Raw genomic sequence first — 24,221 nt, forward strand, 5'->3', positions numbered from 1 at the left:
ATTTCTTCCATACAATAATTATGGTAATCATATTTCTGAAGTTCCAGCCTACAATTTCAGCAATATATAATACATTAAAGAAATCAGAGCAGCATGCATTTTCCATATATCAATGTGATTTCATATAATTATTTCAAAATTTGAATGATAAAAGTAATTTATTAATTCCAACCTTGTCAAAAATTTTACTCAAGGAGAGACCTATAATTATGAGATGGAAAATAGAGAGTAAATTATCACTATAAAAATGTTTCTGTGTGAAATAAGTGAAGATGGATACTGTGTATAAAATAGTAGATCATTCCCAAGAAAAAAGGCCCTTCAGTGGATCTCTTTTTTTAAGTTTAAATGAGAAATGCGTGCCCACTGAAGTACCCTTTTTAGTGTTTTATGATACAGAGTGAGTAAGAATGGGATTTAATCAGGTTTGGGGGGGAGAGGGGGTGGGTTTGGTGTTCAGTTTTTGTTTGTTTGTTTTCTTCTACCAACAACTGTAACAATTTCCTAGTTTAAAGGCTACAGAGAATGTAGAAATAGAGGTTACATTACATATTCCAAAGGTTCATACCACTATGTCACTTCATGTCTTAAAAAACAGCACTCCTGTTTATATACATCTTCAAAAAATGCAATTTTTGTCTGTACTTACAGGCGATATGGGATTACACTTCACTGTTGTTGTTCTTGGGTACCATGCAAATACTATGGAGAAAGCTTTAAAAGTAACCTAGCTACACTAGATTATTCTGCTTTCAAGGTCATTTTTTTTTTTTAATTACTCTAGAAAATTTACATGCTGTTTGAGAAATGACCTAAATGTGCAGCTCCTCTTCTTTGTCACCAGTCCCAGCCTGACCAAATTCATTACCTTTGGCTGGGACACATTTATTTGCTGGATTTCTGTAGTTTTTATATGCTACTGGATAGATCTTCCATTGCTGGACCTGCACCTGAGACCAGTGGTCTGAGGGAACAGATTCATTAATCTAATTAATCAGATTTTCTAAGTAAGGACATAATCCATTTATCTTTTTTTTCTTTTTAGAGTTTAAGTAACTTGAAACAAAAAGGTTAATGTGAAGTCTATTGTACATTGGTTTGGCTTTATTGAGGCACTTTATCTGGAAAACCTCTTTCTTTGGGTTACCCAGTATGAAAACTCAAGCTTACTTAAAATGGAAAGTCTCTGTCAAAAAAATGTTTCATTAAGCCATGGAGGTGTTTTTCTTCTTGACCAAACTAACAGCTCGTCATTAGGCTAGCAGAGATATCAATGAATGTCAAGATCCTACAGATTTCAGTATAGGTCAGTTTTCAACAAGAATTTTTGGGTGGTTATGTAGCTCTCCTGTTAAGGACTAAGTACAAAACTAAGCCTAGTTTATAATTAAAATAAGAATCTGTGTATGCAAAAACCCTTTAAAATGTTTTCTAGAAACCCGTGTGTTCAAAATATCAATCAACTTTAATACTGTTCATCCAAGTGTTTTAAAAAACAGATAACCAGAGCTTTTGCAGTAGTTATGTAATTGCTATATCCAACTTTGGGGAGGTGGGGGGAAGAGAGACACATGCAGTCCTGGAATTAAACACATGTCAGGTGTGTTCTTTTGTTGACGCCCAAACCTCTACAGTTGCACTGTTTGAAAAGCAGCATATAACCCTGTCTGAACTTGTTGGTTTTAAAAAGTAGCCAGGATTCCTGCATATAGTGTGGCATCACCTAGCAATAGGGCTATTTTGTAACTCTGTTCTTACTTTATTACATTGAAGTTGTGGCCAGAACCTGGTTCTGCTGTGCAGGCACAAGAAGTTGTCACCTGAAGCTGCAGTGATTTAGGGGCAACAACATGTTTCACTCGCTACCTTTACCTAGGAATGATGGGTGTTTCTTAGTGGCCGTGGCTGAGAAAGTCCTGTGACTTTAATGCTGATGCTGATCCATTTTAGTCACGCTGATTCTTGTTTGTGTTTCTTCTTGGTGTGAAAACCATCTCCAGGAGAGGCTGGCTTTCTATTGGGTGCATAGATAGGTCATTGTTTTTCTGGATGTTGTTAAGGCCTCTTCCTTTCACTGTCTGTACTCTGCACCGTCTCAGAAGAGTCACCAGAATTGCTTTCATCATTACCATGGCAATAAACTTTCCTACACAGCCCCGGGGGCCGAATCCAAATGGTTGGAAATAGCGTGAAGGAACCTGCACAGAATAACATGAGGAATAAACTTTTAATCAAAATTTTTCTTCATAAGTATCCAAAATTATGGTGGAAATTGGTAGTAAATATATTCTGAAAAACTTGTGGAAAGAATCTCTTAGGAGCAATTCTTTCCTTTACACTGAACATCCCTCCCACCCAAGTCAGGCCAAAAGGTACAACATTTTAAATGCTAAGATAGCAAGGAATGTAAAGATTAAGCAGTAGAGTTCTGCCCATGTATTTCAGTCTGTTCATCCTGTGAACTACAGGGATTTTATCACAAACTGTGAAATGGGGCGAAACTTTTGCTCTTTAATATACATTAAAGTTAATTAAAAACTTTTTCAGAAAATGTTTATTATAAAGCTCACAAATGTCTGAGAATACAGGCTGATGCCTTGTCTACGCCTACTACATTTGTCATTAGAAAGCTTGTGTTCTTGAGAATTAATTTGTCACAAAATGTAATGTTGAAAAATTTGTTTTATATCTAATAGAGAGAGAACACTTTTATAAAATGATTGTCCTCTGTCCTATCAACTAAAATGTGAAATGCAGGATTCCCAGAACTGTTGAAGAATGCACAGCCAGCTTCTGCTTTCATTGACATTGAGTAGATCAGTTATCCAAAGAGTCCCAATAGCATGAACAGTCCTGCTAATGAGGTACAAAGGTACTTGTTATGAGTAAGAAAAAGCAAGTCTGGCTATAAGCAAATTCTTTTTCTTCACCTGTGTAGCTTTCTTTTAAAAAAATAAGATATTAGCTGTGTTCTGACTTCCCATTTCACCCAAGAATAGAGTAGAAAAGGTTGCTTTGCATTAAATTATCTAGAAAAAAGTGTCCCTTTTTCTCATTTTTAGACTGAGAAAAATGTTTTCTGTTTAAATTTTTTTCAAATAAACTGAGCTATACTTTTTGAAAAATTATAGGTAAATATAAGTGTTTATAATACAGAGCAAGTACAGCAGCTGGCAGTACAGCACAATGGCAAATGCACAGCTTGGGAAAATGGAAAAATGTTTAGATTCTAACAATACCATCTTCTCCTAAATAATGGTGTGGATTGCTATTCACTCAGAACTGTGTGAAAATTGTCCATTCTAGAATAATTATGTGGCAAACAGAATGCATCAAGTCAGATAGAAAATGTGTGGTTAAACATTTGGTCAAGGGGAAATATTTTTAGTTGCAAAGTGTACTTACAAAATAAGCATGAAATCCATTTTCATAGACTTACTTAGAAGGAAAATAATGGGTGGCAAAAACCGGAAACTATTCATAGTGAATAGTTATTTCAATAAACTTAATAACTTTCTCTCTTTTTGAATTTTGTATGATGATTTTTTTCTTGAGATGTTATTTTTAACACAGCGTACAGAGTTTGCTATGGGTAATCAACCATCAGTTTAGAAATGCTAACCAGGTTCTTCAGTGCTCGTTTGTGTGTGTGGCATACATCGTACTCCTAGATTTTTGACAGGAAAAAATGTAAAACTTACAGGCATTGTCTCTGGCTTGAACTTTCATATCTTTGGTGCTTTATTTTCTTAATACATGATTTCTGGTGTATCAAAGTGGGTCATCTATTTATGTCTTTAAAACTGAAATGACTGTCTCTGGACACTTGTGTGTACAGCTGCTAACATCTCAAAAGAAAAGTTTTGCAAGGTAATAAAATTATTTGCTAACTCGTTTAGTTAGACCAAATGAGAACTGTGAGAGCTGCTGAAAACATTAACATAACTTTAACTTCAAACCCATTCAAACTTAATATTTGACAAGCCACTAGAAAATGACGAGAGAAAGCCTGCAGACCAGGAGAATGGGTGTACCTATTGTAGTAAGGCTAACGTTCTGCAGTTGAGACTGCCTTCATAGAAGTAAGCTGACTATGCCCTCCACTCTTGCATGGCTATTTATTCCAGAGATCTCTCTAATTCCCTCACAGGAATGCTAACCAAACCTCAACAGGTCATATTTTGTGCTCTCCGTCACATGGGTAGCAGTGTCTTCTGTCTATTTATCTTTCAATACAGTTTTAATCTCTCCAGATGATTATTGCTGAACAAATACAGTTTTGAAAAACAATTTATCAGTAATCAGAAAAGCAGAGGTCTAAATTTAAGTAAATAATCTGAAGGATGATTTACAGTAGTAGGGGATTAAATGTAGGAAAAAGGTTCACATATTGCTTTTGATACAGGACTGGGTAATGTAGACTAAAGAAAATTCTGATTCTTTTGGGAGTTAAATATAACTTAAGCTGAAATGCTGTGCTGAACTGGGACTGAATCACTCTACATTTGCCAGGTTGAGTTGGTTAAAACTTAAGATTTCCATTTTGGTCTATAAAAGATGTTTATATTTACTAAGGAATTAAAAAAAAAAAAAAAAAGAGAGAGTAAAATGGGTGCTAGATTCTGTCTCTCAGGAATTACTATACGGCTTCACCTCTCCAGAGACTCCTCATGCAGCCTCAGCTCTGTGTTGTATTACTTGCATGGCTCTAGCTTCCTAAAGCCCCTTTATTTTGTCCAATGTCAGGGGATATATAATGGGAAATGTGTGTCTTTGACAAATTTCATAAGAAATTTTTAATCAAAATTAAGTTGTCTAGTAAAATTATGTTTTTAATATCATAATGATTTTTTAATTAAAAGGCACTTTGATAGGAAAATATCTGCCTAGCTTTAATAATAATAATGGTAATAAGCAGGATATACAGCTAATTAGCCACTTAGACAAAGGGAATACAGTCTTATGGTCACAAAGTTCTTGAGGACGACACATTTTCAATAAACAATACCCAATTTCCTGTAAGAAATAAGATAGAAAACTTACATTTTTCTCAAAATTTTCAAGAGAAAACTCATTTGGTTTTGGGAAGAATTCAAGTTTATGCATCCGTCCGATATTGAGAATAATGTTTGTCCCCTTTTTCACAGGATAGCCATCAATTACATCATCTTGTAAAGCTTTTCGCATGATCAAGTCCACCACTGGCTGATATCTCATGCTTTCATAAATAAAATTCTCCACGATTTTTAAGTTTGGCATGTCATCACTCTGAATGTCTCTGTCACCTTGAAGAATAAAACAGATAGTGAAGAACTTGTTTATGAATTTAATAGCTTTAAATACAAAAACATTTTGGGAAGATTCTCAGTTCTTGAAATGGTAGGAAGGATCTAACAGCTTCTAAGTAGTTTTATTTAGCGTTGCATATTTGGGAAATCTGGTATATTGTTCATCAGCATAAACCCTAGTTTATGAATTTATTTTTTTCTCACTTTATCATCTTCTTATTACATTATGAGTCTTTGTTCTGCTTTCTTGTCAGTGACAAAACCCTGAAAGTCCTTCCCTGACTTTTGAATGACAGAGCAACAAAGAGATCTCCTGAGAGCTGACAGCAAACAGACCGCAGATGGGAGATAACTTTGTTAGGGACCTTAAGTTTTCACCACGTGATGGGGTTTGGCTGGATGTACAGATGGATGTAACTTCCTCCCAGCTTGGTTCCACCAGCAGCAGGATCAGCGCCACAGCGTGCTGCCAGTGGTGCCTTACTTTAACTTTCAATCCACAAGCAGTTCAAGAACTACAGGCTGATCATGGCAGCAGTGGGCTGTCAAGATAAAAGGCAGCTTTGCTACCCCAGCTGGTCATTTGCTTAAGGAGAAGGCAAAAACATTCTACTGCCTTAGAAATCAAGGCTATCAGAAAGGAATAGGGAAGATGAATAAGTGAGTACTCAACTCTCCTGAGGACAATAAAATAAAGTTTATTAAAAGTACCTTAGAAAAAGAGTAAAGGGTTTGTTCTACACTTTCCAGTGGTTAACTGACCAGAAGTAAATGTTGAATAAGAGTGGGTGAAAATAGTTTCTATATCAGTTCAATGTTAGGCTTTGAATGAAGTCTAGAGAAAGGGAAGGATACAAATCTGGGATATCTTGATTGTGATTTGAATAGTTGTTAATCTTTACTTAAGAGGAGACTGGTTTGATACCAAAATGGATGACAGCAGAATACAATTTTAATTTTCTGTAACCTTTTCCTTCTGCAGTCATAGTGAAACTTAGATTCTATATATGCATGGAGAAATATTGGGGATCAGAAGTATTTGAAATGAGTATCCCCTTTTGCTATTCGAAGGTAAATGGAAAATAATTTCAATTGAACTTATGAGGTGAGTGCTGATTGGCACTGCTGTTGCTGAGGAGTGAATATAGCGTGTTCTTTCTAGTAGATTGTCAATGCTGATGATTCTTATTTGTCTTACAAATTGCTCATCTTCTTTCATTTGATCTTGAATAAAATCTTTTACATACAATGGTAGTTCATATATTTTATAGCAAATGCTTCTATTAGAAGAAATCAGAATTTTCAGCCTTTGAATAATCAAAATTAAATCCCTGCTGAAGCAAAAGAATATCCTCACATTGCTGACTTCTCAGCTCCTGCTTACCCATAACAATTTCAATTTCTGTCATCATCGCCTCTTCCACTGTGGGGTGCTCTGCAATCAGTATTAGCATAAAGAAGAGAGTCACAGACAGAGTATCAGGAGCAGCAATCATCATCTCCAGCACACACTGGTTCACATTCTCTGCAGTCAGATCCCCTCTGTTCTGAAAAAAAAATGGAAATTTTGGGGAAAATGTTGATTGCTGACCTAGGATGCCAACAAAGGTCCTACAGCAGTAGAATGGGAAGGATGTAGAATATCTGCTTTAAACAAAAGTAAAAATCTTGACAGTCTTTCTCTCTCATATGCTAAATAGCAGTTATTTATTGTTTTTCAGAGAAAAAACAGAAAAATAATGTTTTGATGAGTGTGTATGATATTACAGAAAAGCAAGAGTTTATTCATAGCTTAGGTTCTTATTGATTTATTGCCTTTCCTCACAGAGTGTGTGAGCTGTCAGAGATTATACGGGATAGGATTTCCACAGCATTGAAGGCTTTGCAAACAAAAGGCAATACATCAAGATAAAAGACAGGGTTTAGGGAAAGACTGGAGGACATTCGAGGGTAAATGTAAAGTTTTAAGGATGTTGTTCAAGCCGTGAATAAAATCGGACAACACTTGTTCCTGAAAGTGCAACTATTCAATGTTTGAATTGCTGTTAGAGACTCCCCAGAACCAGCTAATTCATAACTCTCTACCACGACAAGACTTTCAGATAGATACATGAAGTAGCAAAGCCTGTGTTAATGACACAAGAATGTCAGAAAAATCAAAGTTAGCCATATTTTGAGTACATTGCCAATACCTGTGCAAAAATCAACTGGGATGCAAAATCCATGTGTTCATCCAGCTTTTCAACAGTGGAAAGCTTTTGTCGTTTCTGTTCTATTAAGATTTCCATTGCTCCTTTCAGATCCTTGCTGAACACAGATAAAATCCAACATATTGATAAATATCTGCAGACTTCTAGTATACAGTAGGATATGATTAGAAACATAGAGATTACACCAATAAAAACACCTAAGAATGGCAGAAATTAGGTATTCCTAAGAGTGGTTATATGGTTCTTAGCAAAAGCAGTAATACTAAGGGAAGGTGTATTTTCTTATTATTTCTTATTAAGTACTTGCTTGTTAGTTTGGACTGCAATCTTTATTCTCTTTTTATAGGGTAGACTGAAAAGGATGAAAATATGTCTGTATATCCTATTAATGAATAGAGTTTTTAAAGTTTTATCAACATTTCCAAAGAATTTGTTTATTTCCTTCTATTTTATACTGTGTTTTATCAGTGAATAAAATTAACTTAGAGAACATGAGGGATAATTGTTAGAAAAATCTAGATAAATGTTAGAAAAATTGTACTATCTTGAAGGTAGAGTTGATCTGAATTTTTCATATTTAGATAGTTGGTAATACTGTGTCAGCAATTTGTATTTCAGTGCTGGAAAGAAGTAAAGTCCAACAGTTTTTGTAATTTTATTTGAGATTTTCAATTAGCTATAGATTTGGGGGCAGTTCTTCTTAAAAACTATCTTGAAAAGTTTTTAAATGAAATCATCAGGCTTTCCATATATGTTTTTTATTGTTGGGATAGAAAATTTGTCGGGGTTTGTAGGGGTAAATGCACTTAAAACTTCAAACTTAAAGTTCTCATTATTTATAAGTGCTTTAATGTATTAGAAATAGCAAATGCTCATTTTTGCCAATTTTATCAGAAGAATATCAGAATTCATAATATCCTGCGGTGGTTCATTGTACTGCTTTAAGTTCAGCAATCTTTATCTTTTTTGTTTGAGTAGAAGTTTATGAATGAGTCCATTTTCTTGGGATTGCTTTTGAAACATCAACTCCTAGCCTGCAGGGGCTTTCTAGTAATAACTGTGCCACCACAGTTAGCTATTATTAGAATCACAGGATAAAGCACTAATCAGTGCCATATTGAAACTGTCAAGCAAATGTTAGAGAAGGTAAATCTTGTGTCTAGCTCATAAGAGTTGTCAATTACTTTAGCTGGAATGAAACTGTCAAGAAAATGTTACAGAAGGTAAATCTTGTGTCTAGTTCATAAGAGTTGTCAATTACTTTAGCTGGATCTCCATCCTTCCTTTAAAGCCTCTATGTTATATAGCACTATCAAAACAATTCATTACACACATAAGTTGGAATCCAAATCCAAAATGAACAAACTGATTGCCAGTTCTTTTTATAGCCAGTCCATTTTTGGCAGAAGGCAGGAAATTGGGTTATAAAAATAGAAGAGGCATTTTTTTTTTTTATTTTTGCAAAGAGGAAGACCGCAAAATGTATTTGTTCCTTGTTTAGGAGAAAAAAAACTTGAAAATGGATCATCATGCTGAGCACCAAATTTTAACTCAAAAATGAGTTGCTGATTCAAAAACGCACATTGAGGGCACCAATAAATAGCATGATGTTTAGGGTTAACTCTTCTGGGACAGTACCATGAGTGTAGATGGCTTTTCTTGTTTTGATAAACTGTAGCCTACTATTTGACTGTCCTTGACTAGATAGCAAATGTGACTTCACCCCATATGATGGCTTTTCCTTGTCTGTTTGAACCGAACCAGAGATTTCAATTTAGTAAACATCTGAGCTGTCATTAACTCAGTTTTGGTGAGTAAGCTAGGACTGACTAGACAAGGGCTTTAAATCATCTCCTGAGATCAGCCGCTTGTAGCATCAGTGGCAAATCTTGGTATCTGGGGTCTGCAGATAGGGGACTTCAGCCAGCCAGCTTTGCAAGTTTCACAGTTTACTTTCTAAAATGCAGAGGAAAAAATCAAGGAAGATCACCTTCTTAAAAATAAAGAATCTTATGCAAACGATTGTTAAAACTGTTGATACTTACGCTGCAAAAAGATCAAGGAAGATCACCTTCTTAAAATAAAGAATCTTATGCAAATGATTGTTAAAACTGTTGATACTTACGCTGCCTCTTCATATTTCTTGCACAGCCAAGAAATCTTAAAAAAGATGTCAGGCTTTAATAAAAGTGCTTGCCAAGCATCAAAGTAGTTCTGAATCTTAAGTACAATGGCATGTTCTGAAAATAAATGTTAACAAAAAAGCAGTATAAAATACAAACCTCAATAGTCAAATAACACAAATGCTTCAGAAAAATAAATAAGGCCTCGTTCCCTACTCTAAGTTCATGGGAATTTGATAAACAAGTAGTTTTAATACATGGTATTACATTCATAGCACACTGTAGAAGAGGAATAGGTCTTTGTAAAAACTCTTGGTAGCTAGCTAAAAGGAGACAGTGGTGTGTCAACCAGGGCCAGATAGTCTCCCACAAGAAAGCAGAAGCAAAACTCTTGCAGCGTATTGGAATGGGATAATTTATACATCACAATAGTTATTTCTATCATATGGTTTTGAGGATGAAGAAATCACAAGACATGAATTGTCATGTGAACTTTTCAAGGCAATCATGTAACTTAGTGGAAAGATTTCCAATTCTTATATGTATACAATATTGGGATTGTACCAACTCAGTGCATAAAAATCTCTTTAAAGGGTGCTATTTATTAAGATGATTGTGGCAAGCTAAATGTTTTGGTCATACAAAATCCTCTTTTATAACTAAAATCACTCATCAATTTCAGTTAGTTATATCGTGATACAAGAGTTGTTCTTGCTCTGTTTTCTGAAACAAAACCACTGAGGGATATCAATGAGTTTTCCTTGGACATGCACTTTACATCCATCATAAGGTATACAATAAAGCTGTTAGTACCATCCAAAGGGATCCCGAGAAAAAGCTTGTTAGATGTGTCAAGCATGATCCGTCTCATAAGGTTCAACACGTTGATGTTTCCTGCTTCAGTGGTTACTTCCTCTAGCTTGTCCAGGTGATCAATTGTTGATTCAACACAAATTGCTATCATACGCACAAGACCAGGACCAGACAGAGCTGAAATAGATGTGATCAAAAGACAGGTTAACTCTCACACCTTATTTCTAAAGTATCAATTGGTGATAATGGTGTTAATAGAATGTAAAATATTATCATGTGAGTAACTGGTATAGAATCTTTTAGAAATGTACTGATTTGTCTCTTTTTTTTTTTTTTGAAAGAAAAGTGTAAGCATTTTGAGTTAAAATGGCAATGAACACAAAGCCCAAACTTTCCTTGCATCCAGCCACTTTGTATCTCAGACACACACTTTATTCTAGGTTCATACCACGTTAAGGAAGGATATTTGGCGTCATTTCTGCTGCCTTTCTGTGTGGGAGGGTGTCCACATCCGCATCTGCATACAGGCTCTGGGGATGTCCTGTCTCATTTCCTTGCAATGACACTGAGTGGGGGAAGATAGTTTGGGGATTCATGGGGAGGATGACAGGAATTTCTGAAAACATAACTCCTGGGTGCTCTTAAACAATGTGGCAGCTTTGCAATAAGCTACTGGCAGCTTGTAATGTTCCTGGCAGTGTGCTGGGTGTTAGCCTGTCTGAGTCTGTCCACCTATGGACAGTGGAGATGGTGCCATGATTCATCTGTTGCATTTCAAGATTTCGAAAGCAACCAAAAGCAGTGGTCCATTCTGTTGCTGTGTAATTCAGAGGGATCTTGATGGAATCATAGAATTTTGAATCAATAGGTTTTGACAAAGCCAGACTGTGTGTTACAGGGATGCAGTGCATTAATGCACGCTGATTTACCTTTGGTGAAAAAGGGTCGAATTTCTTTCCAGTGTGCTGGGTTGTTATTAAATATGATCCCATTTTCATACATGCCAATGCACTGTAATCCAAGCTTGCTCCCAAATCGAGAAGCATAATGCCAGTGTTTCATTACGTGGAACACACTTGACGATCTGGGAAAGAAACAGGGGGACAAAAAAAGGCCAAAACAAAGATAGTTTCATAGATTGTACACAGGATTTTTACTCTGACATTTTTTAGTTGTTCTGAAGTGCGGACTTGCATTCTCAATTTAGCAGGAAGAACAATGCCTGACATTACATATGTGTTTTTTCTTTTACAAAATTAAAAAACTTGATGATTAATGCCTTCAGAATGTACATTAGAGCAATATGTTTTCTGTTCAGATTTAAAACTATTTTTCAGTTAAAATGCAAGTGGTTACCAAAAGATTTTAATCTGAATAGTGTGTATACATAGAATATGTAAAATACGCTCGGGCAATGACCAATGTAAAATATTTCAGAAGATGAGATGTGAAATATTTGACGGTTGATAATTTAATCATGCTGCGTATTAAATTACAGCTATACTGTAGCTATTTGGTCATTTCCAGCAGACACGTACAGAAAGTATAAATATACATGCTCCATTTAAATATGCAGCATCATAATATGATGATACGTGTGGGATAAATATTCCTAAATAGAAATGTTACGGAAATCCATTCTATGTATAGTTCTTACAGTTGACAAGGTTTATGCGTGCTGGCAAGCAGGCTGTGACCAGCATTATTGCTTTAATATAAAATTCCCTTCAGAGGGAGCAAGCATTTTAGAAATGTTGATGTGATGAAAACCTGATCAAATGAAATCCAACAAAAAGAAAGCAAATCTGAACAGAGGTTGAAATGAAACAATATGCTACTTTCTTTACTGGGTAGCATACTCTCTGGACCAATTCTTATATGGGTTAGCTTATTTTTTCAGCCAGGCAAAGTAAATGGGACTTCTGCTATTGACCTCAGCAGTGCTGGGTTTTTACCATAGTTTTGGATGAGCGGAGGTGAAGGTAACAGTGAGATGCTATATGGTACAAATAGACAAACGTGGATTAAGGACTGGAGTAAAACAGGTAGGAGTGTGTCTGTAGGTCCAGCCTTCCAAGGAACTCAGCATATTCTCTCTTTCCTACACTTCCCCACATCTGCTCTCTTTTCTAATTTCTGTTTATGTTTTTTGTATGTCAAGGAACATCGTCTATATTTTCATGAACATGAAAAGGTGGTATTGAATTATGTCAGTTGTCCCCAGGAATGGAAAGGTGCAGGAGGCTCATTTGGCTTCCTTCCACTCCATACATCTACACAGGAGACACGTAATAATGTTTGGAGAAAAGATTTTGACACATGACCTTGTATAAGCCAGTTATCCCATGAAACTATCTAATGAAGTCTGCCAAAAGACATCTGCTGTAACCAAGACTGCAAGTCCTTCTCTCTGTGCGTTAGCATCCGAGTGTGATCAGATTTGATGGTAAAAATTCAGATGACATTGGTGGAAATAGTATACTTTTACAGAATTCAGGTTATTTTTAGTTTTGCAGTGAATTTGTGATCCACTGAAAATTTTATTCTAGAGTATTGTTTTTTGTTTTTAAAGTGAAATACTCGTTCTGTATGTACTAGCAATGCTTTTAAGCAAAAAGCATGTCTGAAGAAAAGTGATGTATTGACTGTAGGGTCCGATGCAGCTGTGGTGGTGTTTATGAGCACTCCTGATTTGTTTCTGATGAATTGGTAGTACAGAAAGTGGAAGACAGCAATAAAAGTTCATAGCATTTTACATTATCAAAACATTATAGCACAGTAGTTGATATTTACAACACCTATGTAGAATAGGAAAGTAAATGGTTTTCGTGTCATGATTACCTCTTTTTACAGAGGTAAAAACAGAGATGAAGCTGACTTGCAGTGATAGTCATCTATACTGTGTAGTCTTTCAAAAGCTTTTACATAATGAAAGCTGAGTATGGACTGATTAATATTGCTGTTAAAAAGGTTGTGATTCTTTATTGATTACACATGGCAAATGTTCTTCTACTTTTTTTTTTTTTCCCCATGGCATAACTCGTAAGCATCCAGAGGATCCAATGTAAGAAGAGAACTACCATCCACTGCTGATCAAATGATAGGCTGCAGCTTAGCATAATGTTTGCTAGAGTGTATAATCGAAGTCTGTAAGTAATCCCATTAATTGGAGTGGAATTACTCATAATCCTATAAGGCTGCATTTGCTCAATTACCTTGCTGAATTGGAGCCTTCCAATCTTCAAGCATTACTCCCATTTTAAGGAGAAACTTAAGAACATGGGAAACTAAAATCTGGCTTAATCCTGCACTGCAGTCAGTCTAGGTTCCTGTTTAGTATATAATTCTAACATTAAATGGAGTAGTAAAAGAGATTTTAAACCTTTTTTTTAGGGTTGAGCTGCAGTGCTTAATCTTCCTTTCCACCAAGAAAATGAAAGAATTCACATAGACTTCAATAGTAAAGTCTTTAAAGATGCAAAACGTTAGTAAAAGGTCTGTGAACAGCAGGAAGTAAAAGGTATATGTTAGGATAATTTTTGAAAATAACAACTTCAATTTTACTTTGAAAAAAAGTAGCAAAGAGGCTGTAAAAATATTAAAAAGCTCTTTATATTATTAAGAATAGAAAATAAGGATTTACTTGCTAATTATAAACGTTTCTTCACCGCTGATCCAAACTCTCACAAATTCTCCATATGTCTTATTGTAGTAGTTGCAGGCATTACCTACTCCCATCCAGAGAAATCTCCCATGTGAAATGAGGGGACCGATTCCCATACAGTATCCTGGCCCTAAGAAATAGGGTAAGAAAAGTTTGGTCTCAGCAGTGCTCGCTGACAAGAATGTACCTCTGAGCACCACCCCTTTGAAACGAGCTTTTTTAACATGACGATTGAGGTCTGCACTGGGCAGTTCACACACACAGTCCTGTTCTGAAGTTCTGTCTTAAAGAAACTTGCATCTCTGTTGTTGAAGCGTCCCTTAATATCTGTGGAATCTGTAGTCCCTTCCATGTACATACAGCAAATCACATTGATTATTTCTTTGTGCAACTTCAGATTGCTGCTTTGAGAGTGCTTATGTTTAGAGGGACAATGGCTAGATATCAGAATAAATTCTCTAGGAAAAAATGCATGTGGTTTATTAATTTGTGATTTTAACAAATCCTTTGAGTGATTTTTGTGTTGAAGCATCATAGTAACACCTACAAAAGTCAGTATTCTTTTGATGTAATTAAATGTGATTAATTACATTTCTCAAAGTCATTAACACTAGAGTAAGAAAACAGATATTTAAAGGAAAAAGTACTTTGCTGTGAAGAAGCTAATAATGGATTACTAAGCATTTAGTCAATAATTAAGTTCTTAACTAAATCCTTCCACTGTAACTCAGCACCAAATTTCAGTATTACAAAAAAAATATGTAAAGATGGCAGGAGACAATTTGCCCTTTATTACTTTTAAAAGGAAGTTTTCTTCTCCAAAGAAAGCTTGATTTGCCCCTTTTGTCTGCAAAGACTAAATCGAACTCTCTAAAACAAAACAAATAAAGTTCTCACAAAACTTTTGCAATAGAGTTTAGAAATGTAAAAGTTGCTTACAGGTCCACTGTTTACTAAATAGGAATCGTTAAGAACCCAGATTATTTAAATACCTGTAAATTTAAAGCATATTAATTTAGTTCTGTCTTCTTGTTGATCCAATCAAGCTTCTAAATAGAATACATAACCTTTTATGAATACTTTCCAAATACTTTCTAAAAAAGTTTTAGCATATTGAAGGATCTTTGGCAAGGATCTTTTCACAGAATTTCATTCAGGTGCCACTGCATTGGTTTAGATTTATTCCTTTGTGAGATGTACATGCTGTTCTCATTCATGCAGTAGGTCATTGTACTGCATCTAATGAAAAACAGGCTCAATCAGGAATGTTCACCAAAAGCCCCCAAAACACAACAGAAGGAGCCCTCTGAAAGAGAAACCATTCCATGTTCTGTTCTGGAGGGTCTTCAGTGCCAAATATGGAGAGAACAATTGATAATTTACTAAAATCTGAAAAATCTCCTAGATAATAGTTCATTTCTAGTAAAGACAATTTAGAAAGCTTTAGACATGTAAAAAGTAGAAGTTTATAACGCACAAGAAAATATGAACATCTACAGTTTGTAAAATGGTATTATATCTTTTTAGCATATACATAATAAAGCAGAAAACTAAATGTTATACATTTATAGAGCCAAAACAGGTTTATTATGGAATTTCTGAGGTTAAATACAGTCTGATTTCTATTATCAGTTATTTTTTAAGAGCTGACGTTTAGTAAATTTTGTTGGCATACAGTCTTTATTTAGCATTACTTTCTCACTTAAATTTGAGAAACAAAAAAAAAAAAAACTCTGTCAGGTTTTAGTGATACTACAGCTAAAGTGAATTTACCTGGTATCGATGAAGTTTCTTCATGATTCCATATTAGAAACAGAAAGCACATGAGAATGAGTATGGGCACGGTGGCCACTGGCATCGTCTCTGGTACTAGGCTGGTGATGTTGTAGTGCATTGGATTCAGAGTATCTGGTACCATCTTTTCCAAGAGATTCTTCCTTGCTTTAGAGAGAGAGAAGGGAGAAGGAGGCAGTTTTTTGAAGCTCAAAGATATATTCCGTTTTAGTGGGTACCTCTCAGCCCCTTTGTAGATCTGGTAAATGAGCACATTCTCTCTTGAGGTGGCTTTATTTTATAATGAGAGTGACTGCCTGGACTGCTTGCCAGGACAAGCTACATCACAGGTTGAAACAGACATGCAGCAGGCACTCTTTGCTTGGAAATAACAAAGCTTTGCTGACCTTGATATTGAAGCATAGTTTTGGATACTTTGGCTGACAGACTTCTTATCTCTGTTATTGACTTGGCTGGCCAATGCTGAGGTTTACTCCTTGCAAATTTTGAACCAAAACACAAGAAATTAAACTTTCAGCACGTGTGGAATCGTTGAATGCGTTCACTTGCAAGTTTTATCTCTGTACTTAGCCTTTTTCCTTCCTGCATGCCTGTAGTGCTGGAGTGCTTGAATTTCCAGAATAACCACTTTAGTTTTTCATTATGTGGATAAAGTGTACCCCAGGCTTTTGTTCGAAACACTGTATTATGTTTTGGGTTTGGTTTTGGTTTTTTTTATTGTCAACCTTTGAGGGTAATACCATGCATTGCATTTCTTTATGGTTCTTTTGCTAAATACTTTGAAAAATATAGTGTATGCTATAACAAGCAGGATCATGGATTGCCTGGTACCATATTTTTCCTCAGGCAGTAACCTGCACTTGGCACAGGAAAGAATAACCAAGTAAATGGACAGGTCTGTTACGCATAGGGGGAGTAGAAGGATTCTTTTGAAGTTGTTTTGCATGTTTTTGACTTTAAGTCATAAAGTATGAGAAGTGATTGTACCTGAGAAGGAAGACGTTATTTTATGAATGAGAACTCGCATAACCACAGAAAGATACTGCTTGCATTTGCACAGTAATTTATTAATAAAACGTGTCCTTAATTCTGCTCTGACAATAATTAGGAATAGATTTGTTTTGTTCCTTCCTGCGACAATATTTCAGAATTGAAGGAAGTATTTACTTAATAGGAAGCTTTTTGTTACAGTTTAATTTTCAACAAGTGCGTTCTCGGTTATCTTGAGCTTTGGACTCATGTAGCAGAAGAAAGTACAGCTTACTTTGTAGTAACTATGAGTTACTACAGCACATTGAACTAAGCCAAGAATGTGATAGATGCTTTCTAGACAGGGAGAAGATGGGTATTTATGGTCAATGTAGAAAATGTATAGAGTACAGGCAAAACCCTGGGAAAGGGGGCAAGCAGGGGCTCAAAACCCTGCAAAACATGCAATGCTCCAGTATTTTGGATGATTGCTTTGCAAGCTTCATAATTTTATAATTTTTGAGTAAAAGAATATAATCTTTCTTCTGTGAAATGATATCCAATACATCAATGTGCACTTTGCTGTTAGATTTGTAATTTTTATATCCTGGATCATGCTCTCACGTAGATAAAAGGCATTAAAGGCATTAAAGGCATTAATAGCACTGTATTAAATTTGAATCCTTTTTATACTCTTGAACTGACCTGAAGCAGTCTCACTTTTAGTCAAAGTGGCTCCTCAAGCTCTTAAAAGAAACAATTGACATTTCTTGTATTGAGAAATTCTTTGCCTCATTTCAATGAGTACGATCTAAGCAGACTTTCAGGGTTTGCATTTCTAATGCTTTTTTAATTGCAAAAGCCAACTGGACTGTGAAAAATTCACCTTAACAATATTTCAGCAGAACTGCTCATCCTGATTGTACCCATTGTATTTTTTTTAAGAGTTGTCTATGAGGTAAATCACTCCTCATAAGACTCAGACAAGTAAATTTTGATAGTAAGTAGTCATTGAATAGACTGAAGAAGTTTAGAAATGGAAGAAAGCTAGAGTGCCCATTGTGCATGAAAGAAGCTTTCACTATTCTTGCTCATTTTGTCTTTAAATCTTCTCCTCCTGGTAGTTTTCCTTTCCTTGCAGCTGGTTGAGGTACGTGTCTGATCAGAGGGATTTGTTGGTTCTGATTGTTACTTATATGGTGGAGGGGGTACATGGATGGAACAAAAAAGCTTTCAATAGCAGATAGTGAGAGGAAAGAGACTTATAATAAGACAGTGGTTTTGTGACAAAGTAGATGGATGTGCACAGGCTGACAATTGTGGATCTTAACAGCTGGGAAAGCACCTGCCAGCAGAGGGCCCTTTAGATGACTGACCTTTCAGTCTTGGCTATAGAGCACTGAGAAAATTCTAGGTTCTGTTAAATGTTTTCTTGCAAAGGTGATATGACGAATGATGACAGGGTCCACTGTAAAGAAAAAAGTCCATATATCTAAATGACAACTGTGCTCACCCCTTTTCTGCCAGTTAGAGCTTTGTACTTAATGACTATGTCAGTAAAAGAGCAAATTATCATATTATAGAACTGGGGCTGAAAATTCCTGATAATTTTGAGAAGGAGCTCATAAAACTGCCTGAAAACTCTCAAAGAACCATTCTTGAGTGCTGGAATTCTTTCCTCCAGAGTGGTTCATCTGTCAGAAGGGACATGGGGAAAAAAATCTGCTTTGTGTTATAGATCCCCAAACATTAGTGGCCAACACTACCAGCATCTGAAGCAGCTGACCTAGGCTTGCCTAAACACATTTTGGAAAAATATAAATTTTTGAACAGATTTATTTCACACAAAAATAAATCTATTGGCTTATATAAGCCTGGTAAGTCTTTATTTTTCCAGACAAAATGTGGTAGCCTTCCTCTCTGTCTAGAAACTGATTCTGCAGTATCAATCTTAATTGTGGTTTTGCTCAATTAAGATGGACGGTTTCATGCAGACTGTAAAAGATTCAGCCTTCTGCATGTCAGTCACAGCTCTTGTTGTGTGTTTCACAGCTAGAAGGCTGATGTCTAGCTAGGTAAGCAGTGGTTCTCTTGTATTTGCTCAGTGGATGCTGCCTGAACGTGCAGAAGTCCAGGAGGACAGTGACCCATGGGGTCTGCACTGGTGTGTTAGTTTGTATCAGGAGTATGCTTTGATAGCAAACCTTCAGATTATTCCTGTTCCCCTGCTGTAGTGCATATCACAGAGCAAACTCAGAGCATGCAAACTGGGGTCTTTCTGGATGAAAATAACTCAGGTGATGTACTCCAAAGCTGTCTCTCATGCACACCAGCATTTAATGGGGATTCAAACGACAAAACCAGTTTAGATCTATAATGAAGTCCCATGAAATGTGTGTAGTGTAGGGAGTGGGTCATCACCAACTGTTTTGTTTTACAGAGCTGCTCCCATTGTACCAGTATTTGCCAATGTTGATATAGTCTACAAGAAACATAGTGCCTTTTGACAAAATAGTTGTTTATAATTAGTTTTAGGCATGTAACTTACTGGATTGGCATTATAGCACTTAACATAAGATGAGAACCGTCTCTGACTCTTAACTGCATGTCAAATCTATTTAACAGCATTTGTTCTGAAGGAGTTCCATACAACTGTTTTAACATTGCCTTCAAATTGTGGATTTTATTGCAAAGTCTGAATTTTCTTTCCTAGCTGTTGAATAAGAAGTCTGATGTGGAACTACTGTAAAATTAGTTGCATTTGTGTGGAACCTGTTGTAAGAACCACTATGAAGAAGCTACCTTTTTGTTACATTCATTTTAAAGAATTAAGTAATTTCAAGTGGATAATTATCACCCGGCATACCGCGTATGTCACATAGACCTTGATACAGGGATTGTCTTGTTCCCTTGAAAGTCTGTGGGGTTTAAAGTTGAGAACACATCAAAAGACTTCTTAACTTGAGAGTGCTTACCATTCCTTGTAAACTGAGATGTACAAATATTCTGTAAGTATCATGTTGCATATGTTTTTTTAGTGCCACTCTGGAAGTTGCTCCCTGATATTCTGTCGTCTCTTCTGATGCTGTAATTCTCTCAGGATGCAGTGGGGATGTCAATGAATTATTTCCATCACTATTTACTTGGCATCTGATTTTGTGTTACTCTTGTTGTGACATTCTTTGTCATTGATTCTAATATTTTTATTAGTCATTTTTCACTTGCTCTGAATCTGTGCTTTAATTATCTGACCCTTTGCTCCAGATGAGATGTCTTACTACAGATAGTTTCATTTGCAATTACAATGTGCACAGCAGCCTTTTTAAAGTTGGGTGTTTATATTGCTCTGCTTTCGAAAGCACTCTGGCTCCCACAGGTCTGTCTCCTACTTTTAGTTCAATCCTCTGCAACTCAAAAGAAAGATAATTATGGTAAAGTGTGAACATTAGGGGATGAATACACTACATAATAGTTACCTTTTTCATCCATTTCTGGAGTTGGAGTCAGCAGGCTAGAATTTGTGTAGTTGCAAAGGTCTGTCACATCTAACTACTACGGAAATGTGTTCTAGCAACCTTGAATGATTGTTACAGCCTTGTAGAATAATCCCATACCACTTGCTTGCTATGAAATCTAATCTAAGTGGCACTTATAAAATTATCAGTCGTTTAGGTTAGAAGAGTAGAAGAGGTGACACCTCTCAGCAGAAGCCTGAAAGTAGGAATTTAATAATGATCATCCTGGCAATATAAAGGGGCTCTTGACAACTAAAGGAGGAGGTGAGAGCCTAATGTTGTGTCAGAGGGTGAGACAGAAATGCAGAACATATCCATGATTTTGTGGTGTTGAAAGTATATGTCTGTACTGTGAGACAAGATTGTTACATTTGATGCCTCTGCTATTATTTGGAATTGTGGTTTTCTTAATTTTAGTGAGCCTTCTTGTGACAGTGCTACCTGGTTTCACAGCTGAAATAGAATCTAATGCCCAGATGTTTCTCTGGATTTTTAAGTTCCGTCAGCTGCCTTCAGTGCCACTTCTAAAACACAAGTGCAAACTGATCAGTGCAGACTGAACCCATTGACAGGGGAACAAACATGTTAAAAGTATCTTCTATGAATGTGGGACTACTATTTGAATATTACTATCTGTTTGGATAACTGTAGTAAAGGCAATGCCTCTTTCACATGGCAGTTGCAACCTTCATTTTGTGAATGTACCGTCTTTGTACCTGTTATTCCAGGTCATCTACTAAGATACCTTTTGGGTTAAATCAGAAGTTGTCACGTATCAAACAGGGAGTCATTTACACACACACTTAGATATCATGGAGGAGCCATTTGAAGCCAGTGTAATGAGTTTTGAGCTGTAATTTCTAAAGGTGAAATTTAGAAGGTTTTCTGCAAGGTGATAGTCAAATAGGTATCCTACAGGATGCTCTTCTCTTTGTGATTTACATAAATGATTTTTCTGGTACAATGGAGCTGTAAGTCCTGCCTTTAAACATTCTAAAGAAGTTACTGGATCCTTGCAGTGATCCTTAAGGCCAAAGATCTCTGTTGCTGACATATAACCAAGCACTGACCAAGATCATAAATTATTGCTGAAATGGCTAAATGAGCTTTTTATGTTGCAATTGATCATGGAGCTTAGTGAGCTTCCAAAAGAAAGTATCTATAATATACTGGCAGACTTGTTTAGATGTTGTCTTTGGGACTAGCCAGTGAAAGTTCTGCTATTCTGAAAGCCCGGATTCAAATGTATCCTTCTAGAGACTGCTAAGTACTTTAGATGTCTAAATTGGTCATTAGAGGATGAATACTCACATCCTGGAAAATCACTTTCCACTGGAGTGTTAAGCTTTCAAAATAACTAGCCAGTCGTAAAACTGCAATTGTCTATAATGAGCAACACTTAAAGTGATAACCTGCTCTGTGTAACCAAAAATTTGGTAGTCATCCCTCTTCTTTCTGGGCAGTGTCCACGCTATTTTCTTGTAGCTATTTATACAACATGGATGTGTGAGGCAAGGTACGCTATGTGCTGCCCAAATGACTGTACAATATGAGTTTCTGCTTTCTGAACAATCTGTAATTATATGGTGATTTTTCTTTCAGAAGAATAATTATCTGAAATTAGAATTTGGACTATGTCCTCTTCTGAGGTTTTAATTGCAGTCTGATGTATGATTTAGAAAAATGACTTGCCAGTTTTAGTACCTTTCACAAAAAGTCTGTGTTGCTTAGGAACTAATATTATGATATCCATGAAAGGACTATCCACATTGGATGGTGAAAGGGTTTCATCTGAAACATACATCTCCTGAAGCAGAATAAGTATGTCAGTAGTTGTAAGCCACCAAAAAGGGCTATGGAGATATGCAAACTTCTGCAGAATTGGTAAGAATATATTTCACTGCCTCTCTACCTCAAATTTTCTTTAGAACACCATAAGCTCTAATTAAGTCAAAAATAACCAGAAAATGAGTTGGGGATAGGCAACTCAACAATTTCTCTCTAACACACTTTTTATTAGACTTCCCTGTTATGACTGTGGCAAAGCAGACCTATCTGAGGAGGGCTTTTTGTATGTATCTGCTATTGGTTTGTTCTTACTACTGGGTAGGTGGGTTTGTTTCTGATTTGGCAGATAGAAGGCAGCATATGTCATCTGCTCTACTGCTTTTATTGCTAGCAAATATTTTGACCAACTTAAGCAAAAAGTTAGTTGACACAGAAGGACCACTCTGTAAGAAAAGGAAATTAAGATTCTGACTTTCTTTCTGGCTATAAATACCAAGTAATCTATCAAAGTATGTAAATTAACCCTGAAGAAAAATGTATCTGGATGTTTGAAAAAACAAGACTAAGGAAGAATGCATAACTATTCTCAAACCATTCTCCCTGCAAATGACTTTATTCATTGGAAATAATTATTAACTAAGATGTAGTAGCTTAAAGAAAAGTAACAGAGATCAAGCTATGATAGAATAAACAAATTCTCTGGGTCAGTTCCAGACTTGTTCTGCCTAATGACCTTTTTTTAACCTCACTTATAATCCATTTTTTCCATGCTATGACAATGATGCTTGAAAATGTTGGTTTGTCGAAACTCCCTCACTTTCCAATTCTGCATTGCTTTACATCATCAGCAGTTGGCAGTGTCCATTCCGTGCTGCGTATTCTACCTTAACTTTGTGATGGTACACGTCTTTGCATGAAATGTAGTGAATGGAGCAGAATCCACTTTAGATAGAATTAAATCAGAGACCACAGAAACACTGGAAAAGTTTGTGGTTTTTAATCAGTGGAGCCGGTATCTATAAAACTGAAAAAGTTTTAGAATATAATAGAAACAGTTTGAAAGGTTGAATGAAGTGAATGCTTTCTAAGGATGACTATTCCACAAGAAAGCTGTGCCATTTTTTTAAAAAGAAACTTTGTAGAATACTTTAAAAATATATATCACTTTAATGTTACTTTAATACCAAGAACCTGCAGATTTTCTGCTGACCAAAAAATCTCTATTTAGATAGTGACAATGTATAATTTACACAAAGTTAATTATAGTAACTCAGATCAAAGCAGCTCCAGAAAGCATACTTCCCCCTCAAAAACAAAATAAAAATAATTTCTGTAACGTCCTACTCACATTGTTTGAAGAAAAATGTTACAATATGAATTAAAAATTTACCTGTGTCCTCCTGCTACTTCTTGATTTTTACCGGTGAAGAGTGCTGTCTGTTACTGACGTGCTCCTTTTAAAGATCTGAATAGGTTTTCTCGTGATCACTCTCAGTGGCATCTTTTATGCAGGTGCTTCTTGTTGCTAAGAGATCAGTTGCTTAGAGATGGAAGTTTGTTTTTTTTGTAATAGATCAGGGGCCATTGCCATTGAAAATTTTGTAATTTTACCTCTAGAGCTCAATATGTCTGCTGCAAAATAGCCAATGGTAGAGATACACATGCCTAATGCTGATTAAAATTGTAACTGGAGAGTAAAAGAGAAAAGTAAACAAAGTTTATAATTATATTAGATGTCTCTGAATATCAAGGAAAGAGATTTGTCATTTAACTGGAGGTGGAACTAGCAGAAATTGTATTAATTCTTTGCCTAGCACATCTACATGTATTTTTAATTTCCAACAGAAAGGAAGAAAAGTCCAAGACTTTTATTCTAAAACCAGGATGTACAAAGTTGCTGATAACCTTCTGTAAGACACAATCTTGCACTGGCATTGGAAAGGTCTTACTATTATATATATATTTTTATATACAGTTTCCTCTATATTCCCCGTTGGTTTGATAACTCTTCAGAATTACTACACAAACTAAAGGCTGGTTTCTCTGCTTTGTGATGT

General features: G+C 35.8%; 1 protein-coding gene across 2 annotated transcripts; it reads right to left on the minus strand.

The window, feature by feature from the left end:
- Positions 1–1,946: 1,946 nt before the first annotated feature.
- Positions 1,947–23,627, minus strand: LOC104459145 (aromatase). 2 transcript variants are annotated; one of them, XM_010078492.1, is made up of 10 exons: positions 23,555–23,627; positions 15,872–16,039; positions 14,078–14,228; positions 11,364–11,518; positions 10,435–10,611; positions 9,624–9,738; positions 7,481–7,595; positions 6,673–6,835; positions 5,044–5,285; positions 1,947–2,198 (listed from the first exon to the last, which is right to left on the minus strand). In XM_010078492.1, the coding sequence occupies exons 2-10, from the start codon at positions 16,014–16,016 to the stop codon at positions 1,947–1,949; spliced, it is 1,515 nt and encodes a 504-aa protein (XP_010076794.1). In that variant the 5' UTR covers positions 16,017–16,039; positions 23,555–23,627. The 2 variants fall into 2 exon arrangements, with proteins under 2 accessions (XP_010076794.1, XP_010076793.1); XM_010078491.1 differs by lacking the exon at positions 23,555–23,627 and having other exon boundaries at positions 15,872–16,125.
- Between the last annotated feature and the right edge of the window lie 594 nt (positions 23,628–24,221).

Source organism: Pterocles gutturalis, unplaced genomic scaffold (assembly GCF_000699245.1).
Source record: "Pterocles gutturalis isolate BGI_N339 unplaced genomic scaffold, ASM69924v1 scaffold3123, whole genome shotgun sequence".
Classification (NCBI taxonomy): Eukaryota; Metazoa; Chordata; class Aves; order Pterocliformes; family Pteroclidae; genus Pterocles; species Pterocles gutturalis.